Source organism: Scardinius erythrophthalmus (assembly GCF_964197995.2).
Source record: "Scardinius erythrophthalmus genome assembly, chromosome: 5".
NCBI classification, from domain to species: Eukaryota; Metazoa; Chordata; class Actinopteri; order Cypriniformes; family Leuciscidae; genus Scardinius; species Scardinius erythrophthalmus.
In genome coordinates this window covers 4,044,479-4,057,188 of record NC_138225.1, presented here as the reverse complement: position 1 = coordinate 4,057,188, position 12,710 = coordinate 4,044,479, and the positions used below count along the sequence as shown (strand labels likewise).

Here is a 12,710-nt window from a genome sequence, read left to right as displayed (position 1 = left end):
AAAAATCATCTTTTGGAAATTGAACTTAATGCCTTAATTAAAAAAATTAGGAAAAATCCAACCTTTAAGGACACCAATTTTTTTTGTGAATGAATAATGTATCGTAAATAAATAAATGTTCTTCCTTAAAATACAGGGTGCATAAGTTTGGACACCCCTATGTTAAATTCCCATAGAGGCAGGCAGGTTTTTATTTTTAAGTATTTAAAAAAAAAAAATTTTTAGGATACTATGCATCCTGCACATCATCACATAGCCTTCACCATACCTAGAGATTAGCATGGTTTTATTTCAGTTAGCCTAATAGCTGGTTTGATTTGCATTGAGAAATGATCTTATGGAAAGTACTCCATGCCAATCTCTAGGTATGGTGAAGGCTATGTGATGATGTGGGGCTATTTTAATTCCAAAGGCCAAGGGAACTTTATCAGGATGCATAGTATCCTAAAAAAATAATTAAAAAAAATTAAAAATAAAAACCTGCCTGCCTCTATGGGAATTTAACATAGGGGTGTCCAAACTTATGCACCCTGTATTTTAAGGAAGAACATTTATTTATTTACGATACATTATTCATTCACAAAGAAAATTGGTGTCCTTAAAGGTTGGATTTTTCCTAATTTTTTAAATTAAGGCATTAAGTTCAATTTCCAAAAGATGATTTTTTATTCCTCTTTTTAGTCAACTTTAGCATGGGTGTCTAAACTTATGCATAGCACTGTATATATATATATATATATATATATATATATATGAAAGGAGAATGTATGTGTGTGTGAGAGTAGAAATGTATGTATGTGAAAGGAGAATGTATGTGGGTGTGCATATAGAAATGAATGTATGTGAAAGGAGTATGTATGTGTGTGACAGTATAAATGTATGTACTTGAAAGGAGAATGTATGTGTGTGTGCATATAGAAATGTATGTATGTGAAAGGAGAATGTATGTGTGTGTGCGTGTAGAAATGAATGTATGTGAAAGGAGTATGTATGTGTGCGAGAGTATAAATGTATGTATGTGAAAGGAGTATGTATGTGTGTGAGAGTAGAAATATATGTATGTGAAAGGAGAATGTATGTGTGTGCGTATAGAAATGTATGTATGTGAAAGGAGTATGTATGTGTGTGACAGTAGAAATGTATGTATGTGAAAGGAGAATGTATGTGTGTGAGAGTCGAAGAATGGATTTTGGCTTGTACGGCCCCTCATAGGAGTGTGTTAAACTCCCACGGACGCTCGGGTTACCAAAAGGGTTTCTGTGCATAATGACGCAAAACAGTGTTTGGTAATACTTTGCATTGCTGTGTTACGTATTAGTTCACCCAAAAATGAGATTTTAGGAACATTATAATGATGCACACTCACTCTATATTTCGTACTCAATATTCCAGTGCAGAACTACTAATTATCTAAACATTCTTAAATTACTAAAGAAAAAATAATAATAAGTCTTATATTATAATATTTTTATAATATAAGACTTTTTAAAGACTTATAATATTTTTTCCTTGAAGAAGTGAGTTTATGCTTAAAACAAGAAAAAATATAGGGCCAGAACAATAAACTAATTCAAATATAATACACTGCCCTTATTGGCAGATATTACCAGAGGTAAGGTCCACAACAGCTGGGACGCCACCAGCCTTACACACACAACAATATGCCCAAAACTAACAACTTTCTTTCAGATGGATCATATGGATTTGTTACCATACTCACACCTAGGGATGGGAATTGCAAGGAATGATCGATTCCATTAATGAATCTTTTAGTAATTCCGAGGAGGAACTAATGGGCAAATGTTTGGGAAACGATTCTAATTGCCATGATATTTTATTTTATAACTATATTCCATCTACATCTGTGGAGGAATGAACATCATGATAGTCTTTCTAGCGTGTTTTGATGTTGTTTGGTGTTTTCGTATAACAGGGAAAACATGGATTGCCGGAAGATTCTGTCAATGGCGGGGAAATATTTAAGCATAAACATTTTGATACATTTTTCAGAAAACAAGAAGTTATAACATTTAGCTTCTCAAGTAAATCTATCTTGATTTAAGGGTATGTTTACACGACAATGACACTACGCGCCTATAGACTGAACGCGTTATGCACATGCACAAATTTACGCTTTTGTAGTTTAACCGTGACAATAACGGTATCGATTTCAAAAACTTGTGTTTTCAGGCCCACAAAACACCATTGTTTTGTATATGAACTGTCAAAACGCATATAAAGTTTAAGTTTTTAAAACGATGTTGTGTAATATAATTTATATTATGTTTATATATAGGCCTATATGTTTGCACGACACGACATATATATTTGTACAGGAAAACAAAAAATACTAAGGAAAAATATTTTTTGCAGTGTGGTATAAATGTTCAAATCAACACAATAAAAGTGAAAAGAAGAAGTGAAATGACAGATTAATCAAAAAATTGACACCTGGGATGACGTGACTGTGGTGACTGTGAGGGTTGTGATGCCAATAATCCCACCCGAAATTAATTTCAGCAAATCGCAAACCAACAGCGCTTGTCTCCGTGTAAAATCCGTCTTATCTGTGATTTTGAAGTGGCTACAAAATGCATTCTCTTGCTGCAAACAATAGAGTGATTGAACCTTTTTTTTCAGGTCATGTGATCGTTGGCTTTGCCATGTATTATTTCACCTATGACCCCTGGATTGGAAAACTGCTCTACTTGGAGGACTTCTATGTCATGAAGGAGTATCGGGGTATGAATGTGACCGTATGCATTTGGGAAATCAAATGGTCAGATTTATGATGTAACACTTTTCCTTCTGCTCAAATTAGGCTTTGGGATCGGTTCTGAAATCCTGAAGAAACTGAGTGAGGTAATTTCCTTTATAACACCTAAAGATCAACCGCATCTATTTCTGTGAGCTGTTCCTGTGTGTTGCTAGAGCGCATAGTTATCCTTGTGAAACAGAAGTGCGCTTAATTGTGCACTTGTAGTGTACTTCAAATCTTACAAGTGTAATTTTTTAATTGTACTTGAAGATAATATAATTTAAATGAAATAAAGGGCCACTTAAGTGTACTTAAAGAGAGTACACACTTTTAGAAGTGCACTTTGCAATAGTTTTACATTTAAGTACATTTTAATTCATTACGTTTGAATAATCTATTGTTGTGCTTTAAAGAAGTGCACTTGATTTGATGTGTTGACTAACACACTGAAGCACATGTAAAGTAAAACTATAATTTTAACTGTAGTGTGTTATTTGATATTATTTCAACATCGTCATTATAAATGTGAAATTGCAAATTAGTTTATAAAGTATATTTTAGTTTACCATAAATGCTAGTCAGTACATTTTAACAATATTTCAAAAACAGTTGAAATAATTATTATGAAATCGCATATTAAGATGTGCTTACATGGGTCAAAAAAAGCACTCAACTAATTACATTAAATATAAATTTAAACTATTGTTGTCAAATCGATTAATCACAACTAACACAAAAGTTTGTAAATATGTAATATATGTATATATACACTCACCTAAAGGATTATTAGGAACACCTGTTCAATTTCTCATTAATGCAATTATCTAATCAACCAATCACATGGCAGTTGCTTCAATGCATTTAGGGGTGTGGTCCTGGTCAAGACAATCTCCTGAACTCCAAACAGAATGTCAGAATGGGAAAGAAAGGTGATTTAAGCAATTTTGAGCGTGGCATGGTTGTTGGTGCCAGACGGGCCGGTCTGAGTATTTCACAATCTGCTCAGTTACTGGGAGTTTCACGCACAACCATTTCTAGGGTTTACAAAGAATGGTGTGAAAAGGGAAAAACATCCAGTATGCGGCAGTCCTGTGGGCGAAAATGCCTTGCTGATGCTAGAGGTCAGAGGAGAATGGGCCGACTGATTCAAGCTGATAGAAGAGCAACTTTGACTGAAATAACCACTCGTTACAACCGAGGTATGCAGCAAAGCATTTGTGAAGCCACAACACGCACAACCTTGAGGCGGATGGGCTACAACAGCAGAAGACCCCACCGGGTACCACTCATCTCCACTACAAATAGGAAAAAGAGGCTACAATTTGCACAAGCTCACTAAAATTGGACAGTTAAAGACTGGAAAAATGTTGCCTGGTCTGATGAGTCTTGATTTCTGTTGAGACATTCAGATGGTAGAGTCAGAATTTGGCGTAAACAGAATGAGAACATGGATCCATCATGCCTTGTTGCCACTGTGCAGGCTGCTGGTGGTGGTGTAATGGTGTGGGGGATGTTTTCTTGGCACACTTTAGGCCCCTTAGTGCCAATTGGGCATCGTTTAAATGCCACGGCCTACATGAGCATTGTTTCTGACCATGTCCATCCCTTTATGACCACCATGTACCCATCCTCTGATGGCTACTTCCAGCAGGATAATGCACCATGTCACAAAGCTTGAATCATTTCAAATTGGTTTCTTGAACATGACAATGAGTTCACTGTACTAAAATGGCCCCCACAGTCACCAGATCTCAACCCAATAGAGCATCTTTGGGATGTGGTGGAACGGGAGCTTCGTGCCCTGGATGTGCATCCCACAAATCTCCATCAACTGCAAGATGCTATCCTATCAATATGGGCCAACATTTCTAAAGAATGCTTTCAGCACCTTGTTGAATCAATGCCACGTAGAATTAAGGCAGTTCTGAAGGCGAAAGGGGGTCAAACACAGTATTAGTATGGTGTTCCTAATAATACTTGAGGTGAGTGTATATATATAACTTCACTAAAATGTACTTTAGTGTTATTTTTATTGAAACTTGCATAAACTAATTTACAATTTCACATTTGTAATGACGATGTTGAAATAATATCAAATAACACACCACAAACTCTTATGTTAGATGCGATTAATCGCAATTAATTTAATTTCAATCAGCATGCAATTGTGTCCGAAGACATTACATTCAGTTTTCTTTCTCCGTAAAAGTATACTAAGTGTAATTCTTTTCCACAAGTGTACCAAAGCTCATACAATAATTATACCCAGGTTAATGATCTAACATTATACAGCCTCTCCAATCTTCCTCATGGCAGTATATCTTGTACTAAATCAGTGTTCCCAATCATGGTTTCCTGCAGACGGCGGTCAGGACTCGGTGTAGTAGGATACACTTCATCGTGGCGAAGTGGAACATGTCCGCCATCGACTTCTACAAGCGGCGCGGGGCGTCAGATCTGTCTCTGGAGGAAGGGTGGAGGCTCTTCAAGATCGACAAGCAGAACCTCCTCAAGATGACCAGCAAGGAGTGAACCGGATGTTGTTTCTGTTTAGTCTATAGGTGCGTCCCAAATCAAGTACTTGTGCACTATTCTACGCCGTTTTGTGGAATACATAGTGCGAGTTGTTCGCACTATTCTAAAAAGAAAAAGAGCACTTTGAGTTTCCGGAAAATGACCCGGAGGGCGGGATTCAGATTTTTTTTTTTTTTTTTCAGAAAAATCAATGAAATGTATTTTTGTTCAATAATATTTTTTCTTTTTTTTCTTTGGTGTTTTGAGAGAATTTTATGATGATTAATATTTATGCAATTATTATGATCCATTTTTTCCCATTTAATATAATAGACATTTATTTTATTTTTTAATTAATGCTGTATGTCAGGTTAAAGTAGAGACTAGGCCTATAGAAAACTATTTTTGAAGTCAGATTGGTGCCATCTGGTGGATGTAGTGAGCATAATTATCATGCAATATCATATTGTAACCACTAGATGGATTTACAGCTCTCTGTAGAAAGGCTTGTGAATTCTAGTTGTTTTTCACATATTTGCCTATTTTTTTTTTTTTTTTCAGGTTGTGGATTTTAATATATAATAAGAGATTCTCAAAGACTATTTTTGTTATGTTTTTTATTTGTTTGGTTGATGTAAATGGTAATTTGAAGTGCCAGTTTTACTTTATAATACAGTCAAACCTGAACATTGCATTAGAAAGAGAACAAATGGAAAGCATTTTGTTACCCATTATTTTAATTCTAACTTAATAAAAATGAAATTCTTTCAGTCATAAAATTTTTTCTATTAACCTTTTATAATAAACATTTTCATTAAAAAAAATTTTTGTACAATTCAATGAACAGTAACTCTTATTCAAAATTGGCAACAGCAATTATGAACAAAAAACTAAGGCATTTTTAGAGTTTTGTCTGAGTGACACACACAAAACTAAAGACTCATAACTCCAAAACTTTAACAAGGAGAGTCAAAAGGTAGGTATCATTTGATAGAACACTTTTCAAAAAAATTTAAAATATAAATTACATTACATTTGGACATTCTCCTTCCGAGAAACTGCTGAAAGTCCCTCTACATATGAGCTGCATCTGGATAAAATGTTGTGGTGATTGGATAAAGGAATCAAAAGTTACAGCATTTGGAACCAAGATAGCATTTTTGTTGAGTCTTTGATGCCCCCTCATGGGCATTTTTTATATTGTTTCACCATGAAGAATATCTTGTCATAAAAGCAATAGATTAAGTTCATTTTAGGCTCATTTTAATTGTAATAATCTGCTGTAAAAAAATTAAGTGCCATTTTCAATGATTTTTGAATGTTTCATGAGATGTATGATGTTTTTGACACATTGCAGTACATAGTACAAAAAAGTATTTTATAGATTATGATTTTCTTTTTTCTATTTTTCAACAAATACCTCAGCAATAATTAGGAGTTTTTCAAATTGGCTACATTCACTGTAAAGTTCAGACTCGAAGCTTTCAAATGATGACAATTTTGTTTTAATCAAGGGAATATTTTTTGAAAAATATGATAATGAATATTTTCGCAACTAGGAGGCGCCTGCGGGCGGTACACTCCGGTTTAGAGCGACTAGTCAGCACTCGTTCAGAGTTGATCGAAGTGGTTGGATGCTTTAAAAAACTGAGATTCTTTAAGATGATACATATTTTTTGTTATTCCAAATATATAACGAGCAGACGGTTCGGGGAAATTGGAAAACACTTTGCACCCCGGAAAAACGAGAGACTTGTTTTTTAGCCAAGTATGCATAACTTTGTGAGGAATATCTCGTGATCAAAGCAATGGATTATGTTGTTATGGCTCTTTGTAATCGTGAGAATCTGCTGTCAATAAAGATGTTCGATTTTTAACAATCCATGCATGTTTCATGTTATGAGCTGAAACGTCACATCTAAACAACATAGCATCACTGCTATTGCTACTTCTTTGGTGCGTCTGTGGTGTTTTTTGTGTTAGAACGCCATGAGGAATATCTTTAGATCTGAGTGATGGATTATGATGAGTTGTTGAGTCATGCCTCGTGAAGTTATAAGCGAAAACCAAATGCGAGTGCTTCATGAGTATATATTTGGCTAGGTGCGTTTGTGGTATTTATTGTGTTAGAACGCCATGAGGAATATCTTTAGATCTGATTTATGGAATATATTGACTTTGGGCTGCTTTTAATTGTGAGCATCTGCTGTAAATAATGATGTGTCATTTTCCACAATCGGAGCATGTTTCATGAAGTTACAAGTGGAAATGTGTCTAAAATTCAGCATCCATATATGGTTTACACATGGGTCTCTTGAGAGGCTTATTTTACAAAAACCTTGCTCAAGTTTAGTAAAAAGCCTGAAACAATTATGCTTGTTGTATTCTACTCATTGAGACCTTTCAAATGACATATGTCACAGGACTATCTGAGCTGTATGATGTATTTGACATATTGCAGTATGAAGTACAAAAAAGTAGTTTATAAATTATGAAAACATTTTTTTCTATTTATCAGCAAATAACTCAGCACTACATAGGAGTTTATCAAATTGGCTACATTCATTGTAAATTTCAAATGACTATTTTAAGTTGATCAAGGTAATATTTTTTTTTAAATATTATGATTATTTTTTTCGCAGCTAGGTGGCGCCTGCGGGGGGGTACACTCAGTTTTAGAGGGATTACTCAGCACCCTTTAGGAGTTGATCAAAGTGATTAGATGCATTAAAAAGCTGAGATTCTAAGCTTTAGAATGATACCTACCTTTGTGGTATCGTGGCTGATTTGTAGATTGTACGCACAAAAAAAACTCTGTATTTTCATATTTTTGCCAATTTCCCATTCATTTCCTATGGCAGCTGCAGCTTTACACGCGCCAAACTTAGCAGTTTTATTTCTATCTATATTCAGAAGTTTATAGATAGGAAGGACTCCAGACAAGCTCACTATAGCGGAGAAGGATAGATAACAGGTCTAGAACATGTGAGTTAAATTAGCTGGCACTTTTAGACCGGTGGACTCTGTGATCTCTGTGAACAGATGACGTATGAACACGTTTCAAAACTGACTGACACGTCTAGTCAAGTCACCTTTATTTCAAGAGCGCAATACAGATTGTTAGCTTTGCAGTAATAACAGGAAAATGATTTAATGATGCAAACAGAGATCATTTCGGCTGTACGGCAGCTCTAAAAGAAAATAGTGTTATGCAGCTGAAGTCAGTTCAGTGATGATTCAGTTCTGTTGTAAATATCATCAATTATGAAATGAGTTCAATTCGGCTGTAAAGAAGCTCTGCTGAACAACAGTGATGTCGTCATCCAACTCAGTTCAGTTCTCATGTAAAAGTGTCAGTGCAGTCAAAACAATAATATTATTGAATATTAAAGGGTATAATGCCCTTTTCACAAGATGTGAAATAAGTCTCTGATGTCCCCAGAGTGTGTGTGAAGTTTTAGCTCAAAATGCCCCACAAATATTTTTATATAACATGTTAAAATTGTCACTTTTTGAGGGTGAGGAAAAACGCACCGTTTTGTGTCTGTCCCTTTAAATGCAAATGAGCTGCTGCTCCCGGCACAGAGGGCGGAGCTTCAAGAGCTTGTGTCCTTTTACCTCACACACACATGCACTGAAAATTTTCAATGTTTATGTTCAAACCGGAGTCAGACAATGATGGAGAGACTCAAGAAGAAGTGACAACATGTAGAAACAATAGGGGCCTGTTTCAATAAGGAGGTTCAACCAACTCTGAGTTAAAACTTGAACTCTGAGTTGACTTACCCTGAGATGGGAAACTCTGAGTTTTCGGTTACAGAACAGCTGAAATGAGTTAGTTCAATCAACTCTGAGTTGACCTACTCTGAGTTTAGCGCGTGCACCACAACTATAAAAAGCCATTATCAATGAAGCGCAGATATTACGAGTCACCATGGCAACAGCGCCAGGCACAAAGAGGAATTACTGTTATAAAGTGTTGGGTGTAATTAATTACCAAGTAATCTAAATATTGTGATTTAATTAAAGGGATAACTCTTAATTCTTCTGTAATTTAAAATAAAATCTGATGTAATTACATTAAATGGGCTACTGCATAGACTATAGAGAACAATTCTGTATAAAACAATAGTGGATTTAACATACATTTTTAAAAGGTATATTTTTTATGTAACCTTCTCCCTCTACACACTTTGGTCAAATCAAGAATAATTCATGCAATTGTATATTGTTTATTTGAAAGCATTAAAAGTGCAGTTTCTTGTCTCTCCTTGTATTGTTCAAGTGGTTGAGGTTTATATGGGATTTAGTCATTAGTAATAAGTAGACCAATACTTTCTAAAGATAGTAATTATTACATTAATCTAATTACACTGTTGAAGATAAAATTGATAACTATTTTAGAGTAACTTACCCAACTGTTATAATATCAGAGGTGAAACTGAAAGAACAGTAGGCCTATGTTATTCAACCTAATTTTTATTTTCATGTGCAATCCTGCAGGCATTAAAAGAGCATGGCAGCAGCTGAAAATTAAATATAAAACATAATTCAATCAAGTAAGGCTTGAGCATATCATGGGTGAAGGCTACCTGACTTTACAAACATTTGACATATTAAATAACTAAATAGCATCCAGTGTCTAGCAGTGCAGAAGCATTTACGGCTGAGGGAATTCCTGGAGGGACTTCAGAGCCACTCCCGAAGATCCAAGGGCCTCATAAAATGTAAGAGGTTTACATATGTGTTATTTTGGCTATTTTTGATATTTCCATTTATTTTACTTTGAGGTTGGGTTTTTTGTTGGTCCTAACAGATTCTGATGGTAATATCTGTCTTTTAGAGCCTCCTGTCCCAACAGAACCCCAGGCAGTTGTAAGTCGCCTACACAATACACCAGAAATTAAATAGTGTTATAAAGTGCACTCGACCAAATGCTCATCTTCACAGGACGATGAGGATAAATAGTTTCTGCTGCCACAGAGAGGCCTACAGAGGTAATGTTAATATTATGTGTCTACACATCAAACAATCTACCCATTCAGATTTTTTCACATTTTTATGTGGATAATCTAAGTTTAAATCTAAGTATAAACGGGTATTCTTATCTCTCCCCCAGAGTGTGGAAGAACAGCAGGAGGACGGTAGCCTAGAAATCTAGACGCACCCTAGCGGCAGCAAAATGTATTTTGCAGCCAGGTTGGTCTAGACCAGGGATGGGCAACTTCGGTCCTGGAGGGCCACTGTCCTACAGAGTTTAGCTTCAACCCTAATCAAACACACCTGAACAAGCTAATCAAGGTCCACAGGATTAGGAGAAAATTACAGGCAGGTGATTTTTTCAGGGTTGGAGCTAAACTCTGTAGGACAGTGGCCCTCCAGGACCGAAGTTGCCCATCCCTGGTCTAGACACTCTCAATAGACCTCCTAGCTGCAAAAACCCAAATTGGGTCAGGCCAATCACAACGCGTTTAGAGTAGGCGGGGGGGGGGCTTAACATATGACGACAGAGTTGCGACGGCTGCCACTTGAAAACAAAGAATGGCGGCTGCAGCTGGCGAACAGCGGTCCTTCGAATCTGCTTTGGCCGCGACTCTGGAGGACTTGGAGTTAAGTTTTTCTTTAAGAAAAGAGCAAAGAACACACTTAAGTCATTTTTAAAAAAGGAAGATGTGTTTGGAGTTTTGCCGACTGGATACGGAAAAAGTTTAATATACTTTTTAGCTCCGCTGGTGGGAAAACGCATGGGACTCAGCCACAACCCGCTTGTGATTGTTGTTTCACCATTGATAGCGCTTATGGAGGACCAGTTAAAGGAGGCTACAAAATTTGGACTTAAGGCCATGCAACTTGGCAAAGGCGACCAGGGGGACATTCGAAGCGGCCGGTGTCAGTTGCTATAGAGCTGGTAAGTCCCGCCCCTTCCGTAAAACCCCGCTGGACCTCAAAGTTGAAAAACCGTCAATGCAAGTGAATGGGAGAAAATAATTATTTTCTGATCCCGTTTGAATTGTGCCATGAATTGAACATATGTTGTCTGTGAATTTTTTATATAACTCTCCATGTAACGAGTTTGACAGTATATGGTATGATTCTTCGGCTAGCAGTTGTGGAAAAGACATAACGAGAAAGACTACATGTTGCCTATGTGACGTCACCCCATAAAGTTGACTTACCCGTGGTTTTCACCAACTTCAACGATTTTGTCCTCTCCCTGAAAGAAGGAGGTGAAGTGCACCAAAGACACAGCCATGTTTAGCGGGATCCGTGAGCTAATCCGTGTGCGAGTGTGTTGACGTTTCAAACGCGTCGAGAGTTGTAGTCCACAAAGTGCTCTCACACAAAGTCTAACCGTATCAAACTTCTACCCGCTAAATTGTATCATTCTTTACACAAAAAGTTACATAAAAAATTCACAGACAACATATGTTCACATTCATGGCAAAATTCAAACGGGACCAGAAAATAATTATTTTCTCCCATTCACTTGCATTGACGATTTTTCAACTTTGAGGTCCAGCGGGGTTAGCGGAAGGGGCGGGACTTACCAGCTCTATACGGGAGTCCTGAATCCTGGATTCTTCAAAAGCAATGGCGAGATATGTTGTCCACCAAGTTCTTTCAAGACAACATTTTGGGAATTGTGGTGGATGAAGCACATCTCACGTACAAATGGTAAATATGGTTTAGCGTACATAGCATACAGTAATTACAACATAACAACATTGCAATAATAAAAAATTCCAGACTCACATATCAATGTTAAAAATGTCTATTTAAAATTTTGACAGCAGTTGGCACAAAAAACAACAAAAAGTTTTTATAACGATTGGACTTAAATATCAAGAACAAATAAAGTCCAAATTAAAATTCATATGTCAAATGTGTGTATCTTCAGAGGCAAATGCTTGATCTTAATTTAAAATAAAAATGTAAAATAAATAAAAATATGCCTTGGACATCTCTTGTATGGTTTGTTTTTTCCTGTCAACCTACAATTTTTAAAGAGTCTGATGTTACATTACAGCAGTGACATCACATAACAATTAACTAATGGAATAGTTTTATCAGACCTAAAAAAAAAAATTTGTTGTAGAATGTGTTTTGCTATTTCGGTAGTCATTGATATTATCTCAAATTTGATATATTTAACATGTACATGTATGTTGATTTATCTACCATACATATGTTAGTCAATAGTTGGTACACATTTTTTATGTATCACTATAACGCTCCTTTTGAACATATGGGGGTGTGGGTATACATGGACACATACACTTGCGTATACACACACACACACACACACACACACACACACAGACCTAAATGTGTCAGTCATCTCTCACCCCACCTTTCATGTTTCAAACACACAAACATCACATTCTGGGAAAGTTAGTGACAGTACAATTGGAAAACTTGTAATACCGTACCATACTGG

The 12,710-nt window shown here is 36.1% G+C and overlaps 1 protein-coding gene across 1 annotated transcript in view; it reads left to right on the top strand.

The window, feature by feature from the left end:
* The window catches only part of LOC308691076 (diamine acetyltransferase 1-like), a gene marked incomplete at its 5' end in the record, with an annotated part of 32,178 nt that extends 26,842 nt beyond the window's left edge, over nt 1-5,336 (top strand). The window contains 3 exons of the mRNA XM_081365948.1: nt 2,641-2,742; nt 2,822-2,862; nt 5,120-5,336. Of these exons, the coding sequence (XP_081222074.1) occupies nt 2,641-2,742; nt 2,822-2,862; nt 5,120-5,290 (314 nt within the window). The 3' untranslated portion in view covers nt 5,291-5,336. The remainder of the gene's footprint in view (nt 1-2,640; nt 2,743-2,821; nt 2,863-5,119) is intronic.
* Nucleotides 5,337-12,710: the final 7,374 nt, after the last annotated feature.